The following is a 14,067-nucleotide window of genomic DNA, read 5'->3' as shown; positions in this document are numbered from 1 at the left end:
GCGAGCGCGCCTGAGCGCGGGAACCGGTTGCCTCTCCATTCTTCAGTCGTGGAGGCTCAGGCACCTTGGTGAGTCGTTCTTCTCGCAACACATGCCAAAGAGAAGAGTATCCTCTTCCCGGCTTATTGTCTGACAGATCCTTCATTTTTTTCCTTTTGTGACACTCGGGTGGGGTAAAAGGAGTTGTCGAGAGCGTGCCCTAGGGAGACTAACCCCCCTTCTTCCCCTGCCCCTGGCTTTTTCTCCTTTAAAATAATACTAGGTTTTATAACACATTTTCAGGTAGGTGAAGGAAAAGATGCCTGCCACACAGAAGCCGATGAGATATGGACATACAGAAGGACACACGGATGTCTGTTTTGATGATTCTGGGAGGTAAAGTACTTTGAGAAGCAAAAATCCGTTTCAAGTGTAAATATCAGAACATTTATATGTTGTAAGCAGTCAGTCTAAGACGATTCGTACGAATATAGAGAAATAAGGTTAAAATATAAAATGGCACATATATTTTCCTTAGATTTATTGTTCTGTACGGACCGTCATGGTAGTTTAAGGATATAAAGAAAGTTAAAGAGTGTAAAATCTTACTTCCAGGAGAGTTGGAAAGCTGTGAGCTTTCCTCAGTGTTTTACCTTTGTTCACTCCCTCACCGCATCTCACATTACTAGTTATTTTGTGAGATTGCTTGGTGCCTGCTTGTCAAATTCGGTGCCCCTTTCCATCTTTTTTGTATTTTATCCTCCCTTGGCATTCCTGATGCTATTTCCTTTTTTGTTGTTAACTTTCAGATTGCTTTTTTCCCTTCTAATTTATTTTCTCTGCTTGATTCCTTTGGTGATATTTTCCCAGAGTTACTCTCACCCTTCCATACCCCCCACGTTTAAAAATCTTCATCCAAGGATATGTTTTCATTGATTTTTAGAGAGGAAAGGAGAGAGAGAGAGAAACATAAATCAGTTGCCTCCCACATATGGCCTCCCATATGGGCCCAGAAACATGCCCTTGACCGGAATTGAAGGAACCCACAACCTTCTGATGTACAAGAGGACTCTTCCATACACTGAGCCACCTGGCCAGTGCTGTTCTGGTCCCTATTATCTTTCTAAATCCCATTTCCAATTGTGTGGCTTCCTTGGTCAGTTCTATGTTGATTTTTCATTGAAAAAATATTTGCATATCTATTCCACTGAGGGCTAGAGATACAATAGTGTAAACAAAGGACAATCTTTTCCTTCATTGACTTTAAGGTCTTGTCAGATTGACATTGACTACACATTAATCACATAAAATAAATGTACACTTAGAAATATTAAATTACATATGCAGCGATAAGCCTAAATGAGGGGAAGTTGATTTGATCTAGTTTGAAGAGGCAGGGAAGGCTTCTCTGAGGAAGTATTTTTATTTATTTATTTATTTTAATTGATTTTTGAGAGAGAGAAACATCAATTTGTTGTTACACTTATTTATGTATTCATTGACTGATACTTATATGTGCCCAGGGGATTGAACCTGCAACCTTCGTGTGTCAGGATGATGCTCCAACCAACTGAGCTACCTGGCCACGGCCATGAGGAAGTGTTTCTTGAGATGAAATCTGAAGACTTGAATAGTCATTAAGAAGTATCAGCCCTGGCTGATGTGGGTCAGTGGTTAGAGCATGTATCGTCTGGAGCACCGAAAGTTCTCGGGTTCAATTCCCCGTCAAGGGCATGTATCTGGGTTACAGGCTTTATTCCTGGCCCTGGTCGGGGGTCGGGGGTCAGGGCTCCAGGCATGTGCAGGAGGCAGCTGATTGATGTGTCACTCTCATATCGATTTTTCTCTCTCCCCCTCTCTCCCTCCCTTCTACTTTTTCTAAAAATCAGTGGAAAAAATATGGTTGGGTGAGAATTAACAACAACAGCAAAAAAGTATAAAGAGATAAGTGGTAGCAGTGGGGTGGTGGTGCTGGCATTCAAGGAAGAGGGAACACCATGTGGAGAGGCCCAGTGGGAGTAGGGACTGTCATACTGAAAGAAAGCTAGTGATGCAGAGGTTTACACGGGATAAATTAAGTTAGGCAGTGGACATCCTATCCAAAGCCTTTTGGACTTTATTAAGGAATCTTTATTTTACAATAAAAGTAGTAGGAAGGTATTAAAGATTTGAAGCAGAAAGGAAATATGATCAGACTCTTGTTTTTGAGAATATGCATGGAGGAAAAGGAGTAGGAGTGGATGCAGAGAAACTATTGGAAGGTATCTGTTAGTCTGGTTCAAGCGACAGAAGCTCAGACTAGAGTAGACATATATGTATATTGAAAAGAGGACAGCCCTGGCCGGTTTTGCTCAGCGGTTAGAGCGTCCGCCTGCGGTCCAGAGAGACCCGGGTTCAGTTCCTGCTAAGGGCATGTACCTCGGTTGCAGTTTGTCCCCGGCCCTGGTTGGTCGTGCGGATGGCAGCCACTCAATGTGTCCCTTTCACATCGATGTTTCCCTCTCTCTCTCTTCCACTCTCTCCCTCCCACTCTGTCTGTACAAAAAATGGAAAAATGTTTTCGGATGAGGATAAAAAAAGAAAAAAAAAGAGGACATATTCAGGAAATATTTAAAAGATAAAATCAACAGGATGGATCAGATATTAAGGATGACAGAGAGGGAGGTGTCTAGGATATTCTATCTGTGATTCTGGATGTAACTTTTGGAGAAGAGATAGTGCCATTCATATATGTTTAAAAAGAGGAGCATATTTCAGAGTAGAATGGGGGTGGAGATTATGAGTTTGCTTTTGGATATGAATCAGTGTAGAATTTCTTTTGAGATATTCAACTAGAGAAGTAGACAGCTGGATAAATGGATCTAGAGCTCAGAAGAAATGCGAACTAGAGATAGAAATCTACATATTTAACTGATACCTCCTGGCATTCAGGATTGCAGTCTTGGTTGGAAATCTAAATGTGGACGTTGTCAGTATAGAGATGATATTTAACACTCTGAACTCAGAAGAAATAACCTAGTGAGGGAGTGAATGTAGTTAAAAAAAAAGATTCAGGGCCTAAGCCCTGGAACAATTCAAAATATTTGGAGATCAAGTTAGACAAGAGGATCTAGTTAAGCAAATTAACAAGGAGTAGCTAGGAAAGTAGAAAACCAAGATGTAAGAATGATGTCTGGAAGTCAAAATGAAGTATGAATTTTGAGGAGGGACTAAACGATGTCAAATACTGCTGCTGCATTAGATTGAGGACTGAGAATTCACCATTTGCTTTAGTGATGTGGAGGACATAGAGGATCGTGAGCTTTTTTTATGGATTGGTAAGAATGAAAACCTTGCTCTGGACAGGTTGCTCAGTTGGGTAGAGCATCATCCTTATATGCCAAGGTTGTGAGTTTGATCTCTGGTCAGAGCACATAGAAGAAGCAATTAATGAATGCATAAGTAAGTGGAACAACAAAATCAGTGTCTCTGCCCCCTCTTCTCTTTCTTTAAAATCAATGAAAACCTTGTTGCCGTGGATTCAAGAGAATGGAAAGGGAAGAATTGGAGTTAGTGAGTATGACACTCAAAGAATAAGGGTAGTTGGTCAGGTAAGATTTTAACTTTTTTATTACTATTATTTTTTTAATCCTTACCAGAGGACACTTTTCCATTTATCTTCAGAAAGAGTTGGAGGGAAGGAGAGAGACAGAGAGACACATCAACTGGTTCCCTCCCGCATGACCTGACTAGGGCCAGGGGCAAACTGCTACTGAGGTACGTGCCCTTGACTGGAATCGAACCTGCGACTCATTGGTCCGTGGGCCAACAACTCTAACCGCTGACCCAAATTGGCCAGGGCAAGATTTTTATTTTAAGGTGAGAAAGATTATAGCATATATATGAAGTGGAGATGACCCAATAGAGAGGGATACGTTGATTTTATAGAGAAAGGGGGAGCATTGCTGGGGTGATGTCCTGATTAGGTGTGAGGGGCTAGTATATCATACACAAGAGGGAGAGATTGGCCAAACGTAGGAAGAGCACAGTTAAATTCATATGTGGAGGGAAGGAACGTTTAGAAGGGATGGGGAGAACATGTGGACAATTTCTATAGTTTGCTTCTGTTTTCTCAGTGAATAGGATGTAAAGTCATTAGTTGAAAGTGGGGAGGAGGTGGAGGTTTGAAAAAAGAGGAGTAGATATGAGATAAATAGAAGAGATGGAAAATTAATGAACCAGGGAATATAGTTGGATTCCCTGAAGGCCTACTTCAGGTTAATGATCATGAATTTAAAGTGAGACATAAAACCCGGTTAATATGTGTTTGTTTTTTCAGCGATATTTAGGTCTTCAAGTGCAAATTTATTAATAGGCAGAGAGTTGGATTTAACCAGGGTTGGGTTTTCGCCTGGTAAGTATGACAAAGTCAGAGAGGTCCAGGGGATTTGAAGGTGATGCAGAGGAGTGATTTTAGTAACAGACTGTGGAATCTAAGCCCATCTAGGAGGGATGTGAGAACTTGAAAGGAGAGACAGTGAAAAGGTAGTTTCAATAGATTGTAGATCCTAATGTAATAAGGGTGTCAGGTGAAAAGAGAAGTGATTAGAATGATTGAAGTTTAGATTATGGAGCAGCTGCATTGGTAAAGACAAAATCTAGGCTGTGACTATGGGAGTCTGAGATGGGTAGAGGACAAGATCCACTATCAGAAGGTTTCACCCATATGGTGATTGAAAATACTTAAGAACTATGATGGGAATAGTGTTATTAGAAAATAACAATGAGCCTTGTGCTAAAAATTTCTTAGGGAACAAGGGGGATTTCTCTTTAAGAACCTATAGGTTGCCCTGGCTGATTTGGGTCAGCGGTTAGAGCGTTGACCTGTGGACCAGGGAGTCCCAGCTTCGGTTCCCACTAAGGGCAAGTACCTTGGTTTGTCCCCGGCCCCGGTTGAGATCGGTGTCGTGTGGGTGGCAACCACTTGATGTGTCTCTCATGTTGATGTTTCTCTCTCTCTCTCCCTCCCGCTCTATCTGTAAATGAAAAAATGTCTTTGGGTGAGGATAAAAAGAACCTATAGGTGGTCTGATGGCAGTTCTAAGGTTTTTATTTTTTATTTTTAAAGAAAAGTTGTGGCGCCCTGGCTGGTTTGACTCAGCGGTTGGAGCGTCGGCCTGCGGTACAGAGAGACCCAGGTTCGGTTCCCGCTAAGGGCACGTACCTCGGTTGCAGTTTGTCCCTGGCCCTGGTTGGTCGTGCGGGTGGTAGCCACTTGATGTGTCCTTTCACATCGATGTTTCTCTCTCTCTCTCTTCCTCTCTCTCCCTCCCGCTCTATCTGAACAAAAAATGGAAAAATGTCCTCGGGTGAGGATAAAAAAAATAAAAATAAAGAAAAGTTGTGGCAATAGAATGCAAGTGGTAAAGAATGAAATATAAGGAAGGCCCGCCTCTAGGCCCCAGAGAGATATAGAAAAGAAATCAGCCACCACTTAAGAGGGCTTAAGAGGAAGCAGTATCCTTAGAGGAATGTTCAGAAAAAGAACTGATGATAATAGAAATTTTGCTGGTGCCTTAACCATGAATCTCATGAGGCCCAGTGGAAGGGTTAGGGAGGGATGGTCTGATAGGGGAAGAACATTGCTTACTGAGGATAAAGAATCCAGATGGTGAGAAATGCCTTTGTAATCATTGGCTTTTTGTAGTTATGTACTAAAGATAAAGGTATTAATAAAATTAGTTCTGATGCTCAGAAACATAGTTTATCATCTAAACTAGAACACCTTTGAGAATGGGGAGAAGGATTTTAAGAGAATTACTATTAAAGTGATATTATTTTGAATTATTTATTGATTGGCAAATTATTCTGATTTGTTCTGTAACATTTTTCTTCAAAAACTATTTTTGGTAGGTCTATAACATTTGTTTAAAAACTACTTCAAAAATTTTTTTCTAAAAAACATTTGTGACATTAAACATTAAAAAAAAATATTTTTACATTGATAATCTAAATGTATAATCTAAACGCTAACATAATCATTCTTTGTATATATTCATGTCTTTTAATCAGTGTTTTAGCCTGCTCCAACATGGTATTGCTGATATTTTTTTGAAAAACATATTTTTTTTTCAATATGATCTTATTTTTATTGTTCTTAAAAAATTGGCTGCAGTTATCTTCAGAATTGCATTTTATGGTTAATAAATTTGAAGTGAGACCTTCACTTAATTCTTTTCTTTATATCACAGTATTTTTCAAAAAAGAAATACTCTGTTTAGGTTCTCACATACCTAGTAAGTTCAGAACAATTCTACTAAATGGAAGAGTCTCAATTTTTTAAAACTGATTTTTAGAGAGAGAAGAAGGGAGAAGGAGTGAGCAAGAGAGAGAGAAACATTGATGTGACAGTGAAACATTGATCAGCTGCCTCCTGCACATCCTCTACCAGGGATCAAGCCTGAAACCCGGCATGTGCCCTGCTGGGCATCGAAACGGCAACCTTTCAGTGTAAGGGACAGCACCCTGCCAACTGAGCCACACTGGCTAGGGCAAGAGTCTCAATTAAAAACAAATTTTTAAAAAATCGAAATGTATAAATATTTCAACTTCAGTATTTTTTTAGGTTCTGGCTTTTTACTTGCGTTCAAAGTAGCCTTTTTCAATAATAAGATTTTGAGTATTTTTAAGACAAAATTCATCAAGTAAGTTGTCTCTATTTATGATTCCTTTGACTGTTTCACAAATTTTAAGCCTACTTAATTTCATTTTATTCTGGCATAGAACATAAATTTGTACTATTAAAAAGAGGAGGTGTTCCATCAAAAGATTCTTCCCACAAGTCAACATATTCCAAAGTGCAATTACAGAATTTCAAAAGTAAGTCATTCAGTGTTTCAGCTTTTAATTTGTTCAATTCTTATTTGCTTTTGTAGGGATAAATTTCAGTGTCTTCCTGTACATAGTTTTGTTTTCATTAATTGCATTGCACTATAGGCTTAAGTTGAATGCTTTGATTAAAGATTTCGGATTTTGTTTTTTGTTTTTTCTTTTTTTAAAAAAATTGATATTAGAGAGAGATAGGAAGGGGGAGAGAGAGAGAGATAGAAACAAAATGCAACAATGATTTAAAGGACTATTTCCAATAATGATGATAATAATAATAATAATAATACCATATGTGACAGGTTTTTATAAAGTCACTTCAAAGGCTTAAATATAGTAAAGATATAATTTAAAAAAATTATTTTGTTTCTTTTAATCCTCACTGAGGATATGTTTATTGATTTTTTTTTTTTTTTTTTTAGAGGGGGGAAAGAGATAGAGAAAGAGAGAGTGATCAGTTGCTTCCTGAAAGCACCCTGACTGGGGAATCAAACCTGAAACCTGGGTATGTGCCTCGACTGGGAATTGAACTGGCGACCTTTCTGTGCACAGGATGATGCTCAGTCAACTGAGCCACATTAGCCAGGGCTTAACGCTATAATTGATGATAGGTGGCAGAGAAAGCAAATGCAATGTTGAAGTATTTTTGTATATTTAATATCAATTTGTTAAAAAATTTTTATTTATTCTGGGTATAAATAAAATCTAAAAATTTGACAAGTATGGTTTCTGTTTTGATTGGTATATTATCACAGCTTATTTGGGCATAATTGTGAATGATAATTCCAGTTTCAAGTACATTTGTGTTTTATAGATTAGGAAGAACATTGTTTTTACAATGGTGTTGTGCTCTATGAGAATGTATATTGTTACTGTAAACACTGAGAATTTTATCTTTAGCATTGAACTTTTCAAATGAAGTTAGATAGAATTTCCAATAATGTCAGGTGTTTCACTTTCAACAGAATGAATTTACAGAAGCTGTAGTTTGTTTCTGTGAACTGAAGGGAAACTAAACTATTATTAGGATTAATCTGACTCACTTTCTGTTTCAAAATTCTGATGACATAAATATAAAACCAGTATCATTTAACTGTTTGAAAAGCTCTGTTACTGATGGAAACAACACATTAACAAGCTATCATTTCACTTTTCATACTTCATTAGAGAACTTAGAATGAAAAATGACAAAATTAATTTAGAATAACTGTCATTTGTTTTAATGCTCCACTGTCCAATGCGTAGTTATTAGCCACTTGTAGCTATTTTTATTTAAATTAGCTAAATAAAAAATTCATTTCCTCAGTCCCACTAGCCACATTTCAATTGTTCAGTAGCCAGATATAAACCATTTCCATCATCAGAAAGTTCTATTGGTCAGCAAAGTCATGATTGACAATATGCAAATTCACTGGGCAGCTGCAGAAGCATGGTTTTCAGGCAGTCTCAAGATAACTATGGACTTATGCAGTAGATGCTGATGTTTCTTCAGGAGTTGTTTATCTTCTGACTTGCCTGTGGTTGGTGGTGTCAATATAGCCCCCTTGGTAAATGTCAACTAAGATTTTGTTTAAGTTACACTTTTATTATTAAGTGCTTGAGAAGCAGATATTTAGTATTTAATTTTTTTTTTTTTATCTTCACTCGAGAACATTTTTCCATTTTTTGTTCAGATAGAGTGGGAGGGAAAGAGAAACATCGATGTGAAAGGGACACATCGAGTGGCTGCCACCCACACGACCCAAGCAGGGCCGGGGACAAACTGCAAACGAGGTACATGCCCTTAGCAGGAACCGAACCTAGGACTCTCTGGACCACAGGCAGACGCTGTAACCGCTGAGCCAAACCGGCCAGGGCTAGTATTTAATTTTTTATTAAACGTGTACTTGATGTATTTTTCTTCATTTCATTGCTACTGAAAGTTTTTTGTTTTTGCAAAATTTCAAAAGCATAGCCAATAGCCCTGGCTGCTTTTGCTCAGTGGTTAGAGCATCGGCCCGTGGACCAGAGAGACCTAGGTTTGGTTCCCACTAAGCACACATACCTTGGTTGCAGTTTGTCCTCAGCCCCAGTTGGGGTTGTGTGGGTGGTGGCCGGTCTACGTGTCTCTCTCACATCGATGTTTCTCTTTCTTCTTCCCTCTGTCTCTCCTGCTCTATCTGAAGATAAATGCAGAAAAAAAAAAAAAAAGTGTCCTCAGGTGAGGATAAAAAAAAGCATAGCCAATAATAAAATTAATAAGTAGCCCTGGCCGATTTGGCACAGTGGTTAGAGCTTTGACCTGCGGACCAAGGAGGTCCCGGATTTGATTCCGGCCAAGGGCACATACCTTGGTTGCAGTTAGTCCCCAGCCCCAGTTGGGGTTGTGCAGGTGGCAACCAGTTGATGTGTCTCTCTCGCATTGATGTTTCTCTTTCTCTCTCTCCCCCTCTCCTACTCTGTCTGAAGATAAATATAAAAATATCCTCGGGTAAGGATTAGAAAAAAAAATTAATAAGTAGTTTTATTTCTATAATAAATGACAAAAGTTTCACTATAGAAAGAATGTTCAGACTATACTAAAAGCTCTTCAAAGGACTACTTAACTATTTCTTGTATATATTTTTCATTAATTCCACTCTATTTCACTATTATTTCCCACTGGTCCCACCAACTGGCATCTACAACTTTTTATATCTCCTATGGTTCAGAGACCAAATATTTGATAGGGATGGCAACGTGAAATACTTCTCCCATCCCCACTGCATACTGAAAGAAATCACTTTCCCTAAGGACTCATGTTTGACAGAAGCTGGAAGTGCAAATAAGAGGTCTGTCAAACCCACCTCAACCAATTTTGATGCAACTAATACTCATTGAGGATAAATGCTAAACCGGCTGGATGTATAAAACAGGAATGTCCTGGGCAAACTGATACTTGTGGTCCTCCTGTGTATTTCCTATGGAGAGGAGTCAAGCTCCTCACTCTGGCATTAAGGTTATCCTAACTAGAATTATCCCAATCTACATTTTTTTCCTCAATTTCCTGGACTGTCTGCTCTAGTTAAACTCCCCTAAGCTTTAATTACTTCATAATTTGGTTCATGTGTTTTGTCTGTTATAAACTGCCTTTTCACCAGTGTCAGCATATTCTACTTATCCTTTGACTTCCCAGTGTAAATACCACCCTTCTAATTTTCTAAGTGGGAATTAATCTTCTTCTGAACATCCACAGTTCTTTTTATGGCTCCTCTTTGCCATTTTTCATGTTATTTTTATATTTCTGTATAGGACACATAATGGATGAATAAAAGCACTTGAAAGATAATGTGAGAATAAGATTTGAGAGCTGTAGGTACCATTTGCATAATCAGCCTTGGATAATTGAGCTCTTATATCCATTTATTTATTCATTCAACAAACATCAAAGTGTCTATATGACAGAGACTGCTTTGTGCTAGAGACACAATGGTGAGCAAGGGAGACCTGGTCCCTGCTGTTACAGAGATTACACATTCATCTTTTTTACGTTATTACAAATAAAGACTTATGGCCAAGCTGGTGTGGCTCAGTGGATTGAGTGTCGTACTATGGACTAAGAAGTCCCGGTTTGACTCCCAGTCAGGGCACATGCCCCAGTTGTGGGCTCAATCTCCGATGGGGGATGTGCAGGAGGCAGCTGATTAATGTTTCTCTCTCACACCGATGTTTCTCTCTCTCCCTCTCTCTCTAAAAAAAATCAATAAAAACATTAAAAAAAAAACTTATGACAGCATAGGAGGTTAGCTGAGGCTTATAACTATAAAATGAGAAAACATCTAAGACCTTGATTTTATTTTAAAAAACTTGAATAGCATTCCAAAAAAATAGGCCTGGAAACAGAGTGACGTTTTAATGAGTGTGTTTCCTTCACAGTTGTATGGTGACTTGTGGAAGTGATGGTGATGTGAGGATTTGGGAAGACTTGGATGATGATGATCCTAAGTCCATTAATGTTGGAGAAAAGGCATATTCATGTGCTTTGAAGGTATAAAAAACAATTGCAGCAACCGATGTGAAATTGTACTGCCATGTGATCGTTTTATGCTTGGATAAAAATTATTTTTTGAGATTTGAATATAGATATACCTTTCTGTTGATTTCTCTTACTAAGTAATATTTAAAAATATATAATAATATCATAACTTGCCCAAAATTTTTATAGGTAAAATCTCAATGATTTATTAAAGATGATTAATGGATAGTAATGGTGAACCAATTAAAGTATATACAAGAAAATACATCTTTTTTAAAGAAAGATATTTAAATGCCCCCCCTATCCCACGTGGCACAACTCAGTAGCATTTTCATGTTTTTAATTGTAGGTTATTTGGAGAATGAGGACATGTTTTCAAAAGGATTTTGCAAACCAAGAATCTAAAACCCACTAAATTTTTTATTTGTGAAGATTTTTAAGTTGGGTGTATTATATTTGGGTAGAAAAAAAGCTTTTCATAGAATTCATATTTTTAAAAATTCAGGCTAGCCCTGGCAGATTTTGCTCAGTGGTTGGAATGTCAGCCTGTGGACCAAAGAGTCGTGGGTTCGATTCTGGTCAAGAACACATACCTCGGTTGCGGTTTGGTCCCCAGCCCTGGTCAGGATCGTGCAGGTTGCAGCCAGTCAGTGTGTCTCTCGCATCGATGTTTCTCCCCTTGCCCCTCTTCCTCTCCCTCCCTCCCTGTCTGAAAATAAATGGAAAAATATCCTCAGGTGAGGATTGAAAAAAAAAAATTCAGGCTAATTTAGGTAGATGAGATGGTCTTTAGGTATTTTAGATATTCTTTTTTAAATGGTCATATATAATGGAAAATACATTCACAGAAGAAAAAAAATAACCAGAAGTATAAATGACCAACATACATTACATTCAAGCTAAATTTCACAAGCAAAGAAGTACAAATTAAACAGTTGGATTTTTTTCCCTATAAGATTGGCAAGGATGAAAAATACTGTTATCCCAGTAATAGCGAGGACTTGGAGAAGTATTTGTAAAGGAAAAACACTCTTATATGTGTGGGTTTTTTTTTTAACTCTCACACTGTTACTGTACTCACAACGCTTCTGACACCAAATGTGCTGATTTTTTCGCACAGCAGGCAATTCTCTGAAACACCAGCAGGGTGTCCTATAATTCAATTTAAATCTGACACTAACCTAAGTTAGTGCAGACCCCACAGGTTAAGGGCTCAGTCACACGAAACTGTCCCCCACTTTAGATAGCAATCACAAGCAGTAGGTCCCCAGGTTACCCACAACTTCTGTTCAACTTGGCTATAAATTGCAGGCTCCCATGACTGTCCACCTCCTGGATTCTGTCATTTGCTACAGCAGCTCACAGAACTCAGGGAAACACGTTTATCAGTTTATGATATAATAAGGGATATGATAAAGGATACAGATGAACAGCCAGATAAAGAGGTATATAGGGCAATGTCTGGGAGGGTCCCATATGCAGGAGCTTTTGTCCCCATAGACTTGGGGTGCACCAGCCTCCCAGTACATGGATGTGTTCACTAACCTGGAAGGTCCTCAAACCTTGTACTATTGGGATTTTTATGGAGGCTTTATCAATCCCAAGGGCACAATTGATTATTAACTCCATTTCTAGCTCCTTTCTCCTTCCCTGAGGGTGGCAGGTGGGGCTGAATGTTCCAAGCTTCCAACCATGGCTTTCTCTTTCTGGTGACCAGCCCACTATCTTGAAGCTGTCCAGGAGCCCAGGAAGAGTCCCTCATTAAAACAAAAGACACTCCTCTTACCCAGGAAATACCAAGGAATTTAGGAACTCTGTTAGAAACTAGGGTCAAAAAGACCAAATACTAGAACAAAAGATGTTACTAGTGTTCTTACCACTAAGAAAATTTGCCCTGGCCAGTTTGGTTCAGCGGTTAGAGCGTCGGCCTGCGGTCCAGAGAGACCCGGGTTCGGTTCCTGCTAAGGGCACGTACTTCGGTTGCAGTTTGTCCCCGGCCCTGGTTGGTCGTGCGGGTGGCAGCCACTCGATGTGTCCCTTCACGTCGATGTTTCTCTCTCTCTCTCTCTCCTTCCTCTCTCTCCCTCCCACTCTATCTGTACAAAAAAATGGAAAAATATCCTCAGGTGAGGATAAAAAAAAAAAAAAGAAAAGAAAATTACAAGGGTTTTCTGGCTGGTGTGGCTCAGTGGAGAGAGCGTTGTCCCATGGACTAAAAGATCCTGGGTCCATTCCTGGTCAGGGTACATGCCCGGATTGTGGGCTCGATCCCTAGTAGGAGGCATGCAGGAGGCAGCTGATCGATGTTTCTCTCTCACATTGATGTTTCTATCTCTCTCCCTAAGAGAAATCAATAAAAATATATTTTAAAAAAATAGACAATTTCAAGGGTTTTAGGAGCTCCATTCCAGAAGGGGGGGGCAGAGATCAATATATGTTTTCTGTATTTCACAGTATTATACACAGTTACTGAACATTTTTTTAGAATAAACTGGTATTACATATCAGAATGTACACATTGCCTTCTTTGCCATGTCTTTGTGTCTCAAATCTCTCTCTCTTTTTTCTTAAAAGGATGCCAATCTTCAACTTATTACATCTGTAAAGATCCTATTTCCAAATAAGGTCATTCATAGGTACCTGGGCTAAGGACTTAGACATGCCCTTTGGGGGCCATTGTTCAGCCCCACTATAAGTACCATAGTCAGTGCTAAAGTATTTTCTTTGGGTTTAGGAATGGAGTTTATGGGACTTCATTGAAGTGACATTACCAAATAGCCATGCATAGTTGGCAATTTTACAGTGTATTTCATTTAAAATATAATTGCTAATAAACACATACCTTTTGTTTTTGGATTCAGTCATATAGGAAAGTATAGTTAGATGCTTTATTTGAGAACAAAGTGGAGAAAAATCTCACCCTCCAAACTAGTGAAACTGGATGAATCAACGTTTGTGGGTAGTAATAACTTAACGCTTGCATAATATTTTATAGTATCAGGGCCTTTTAACAAAGATATGGAGAGGTATGTGAAATTATCTCCATTTTATTCTGGGGGAAACCAAAACTCAGAGGAAGATCAAATGACATAGTAAGGAACACGAGCTAAAGCTCAGGTCACCCTGTGCTGTGTTCCGTTCCTCCCAACTCACCAGGGAGAAGAGTGGTCTGACCAGATCCTAACCAGATCCCTGATCCTTTGAATAATTTTTCTTTTTAAAACTATTAC

The 14,067-nt window shown here is 38.8% G+C and overlaps 1 protein-coding gene across 5 annotated transcripts in view; it reads left to right on the top strand.

Annotated features, from left to right (window-relative positions):
- The first annotated feature begins 32 nt into the window (after positions 1 to 32).
- WDHD1 (WD repeat and HMG-box DNA binding protein 1) overlaps positions 33 to 14,067 on the top strand; it is a 62,833-nt gene continuing 48,798 nt past the window's right edge. Inside the window, exons 1-3 of one of the 5 annotated variants that reach the window (XM_036265617.1) lie at positions 33 to 68; positions 283 to 375; positions 10,738 to 10,849. In XM_036265617.1, the coding sequence (XP_036121510.1) occupies positions 299 to 375; positions 10,738 to 10,849 (189 nt within the window). In that variant the 5' untranslated portion in view covers positions 33 to 68; positions 283 to 298. Of the gene's footprint in view, positions 69 to 282; positions 376 to 3,550; positions 3,570 to 6,741; positions 6,838 to 10,737; positions 10,850 to 12,148; positions 12,283 to 14,067 lie in introns of those variants that run through there. The other 4 variants (XM_036265607.1, XM_036265635.1, XM_036265645.1 and 1 more) reach the window with 4 other exon arrangements.

Source organism: Molossus molossus, unplaced genomic scaffold (assembly GCF_014108415.1).
Source record: "Molossus molossus isolate mMolMol1 unplaced genomic scaffold, mMolMol1.p scaffold_m16_p_1, whole genome shotgun sequence".
Taxonomy (NCBI): Eukaryota; Metazoa; Chordata; class Mammalia; order Chiroptera; family Molossidae; genus Molossus; species Molossus molossus.
This window is presented reverse-complemented; position numbering and strand designations above follow the sequence as displayed.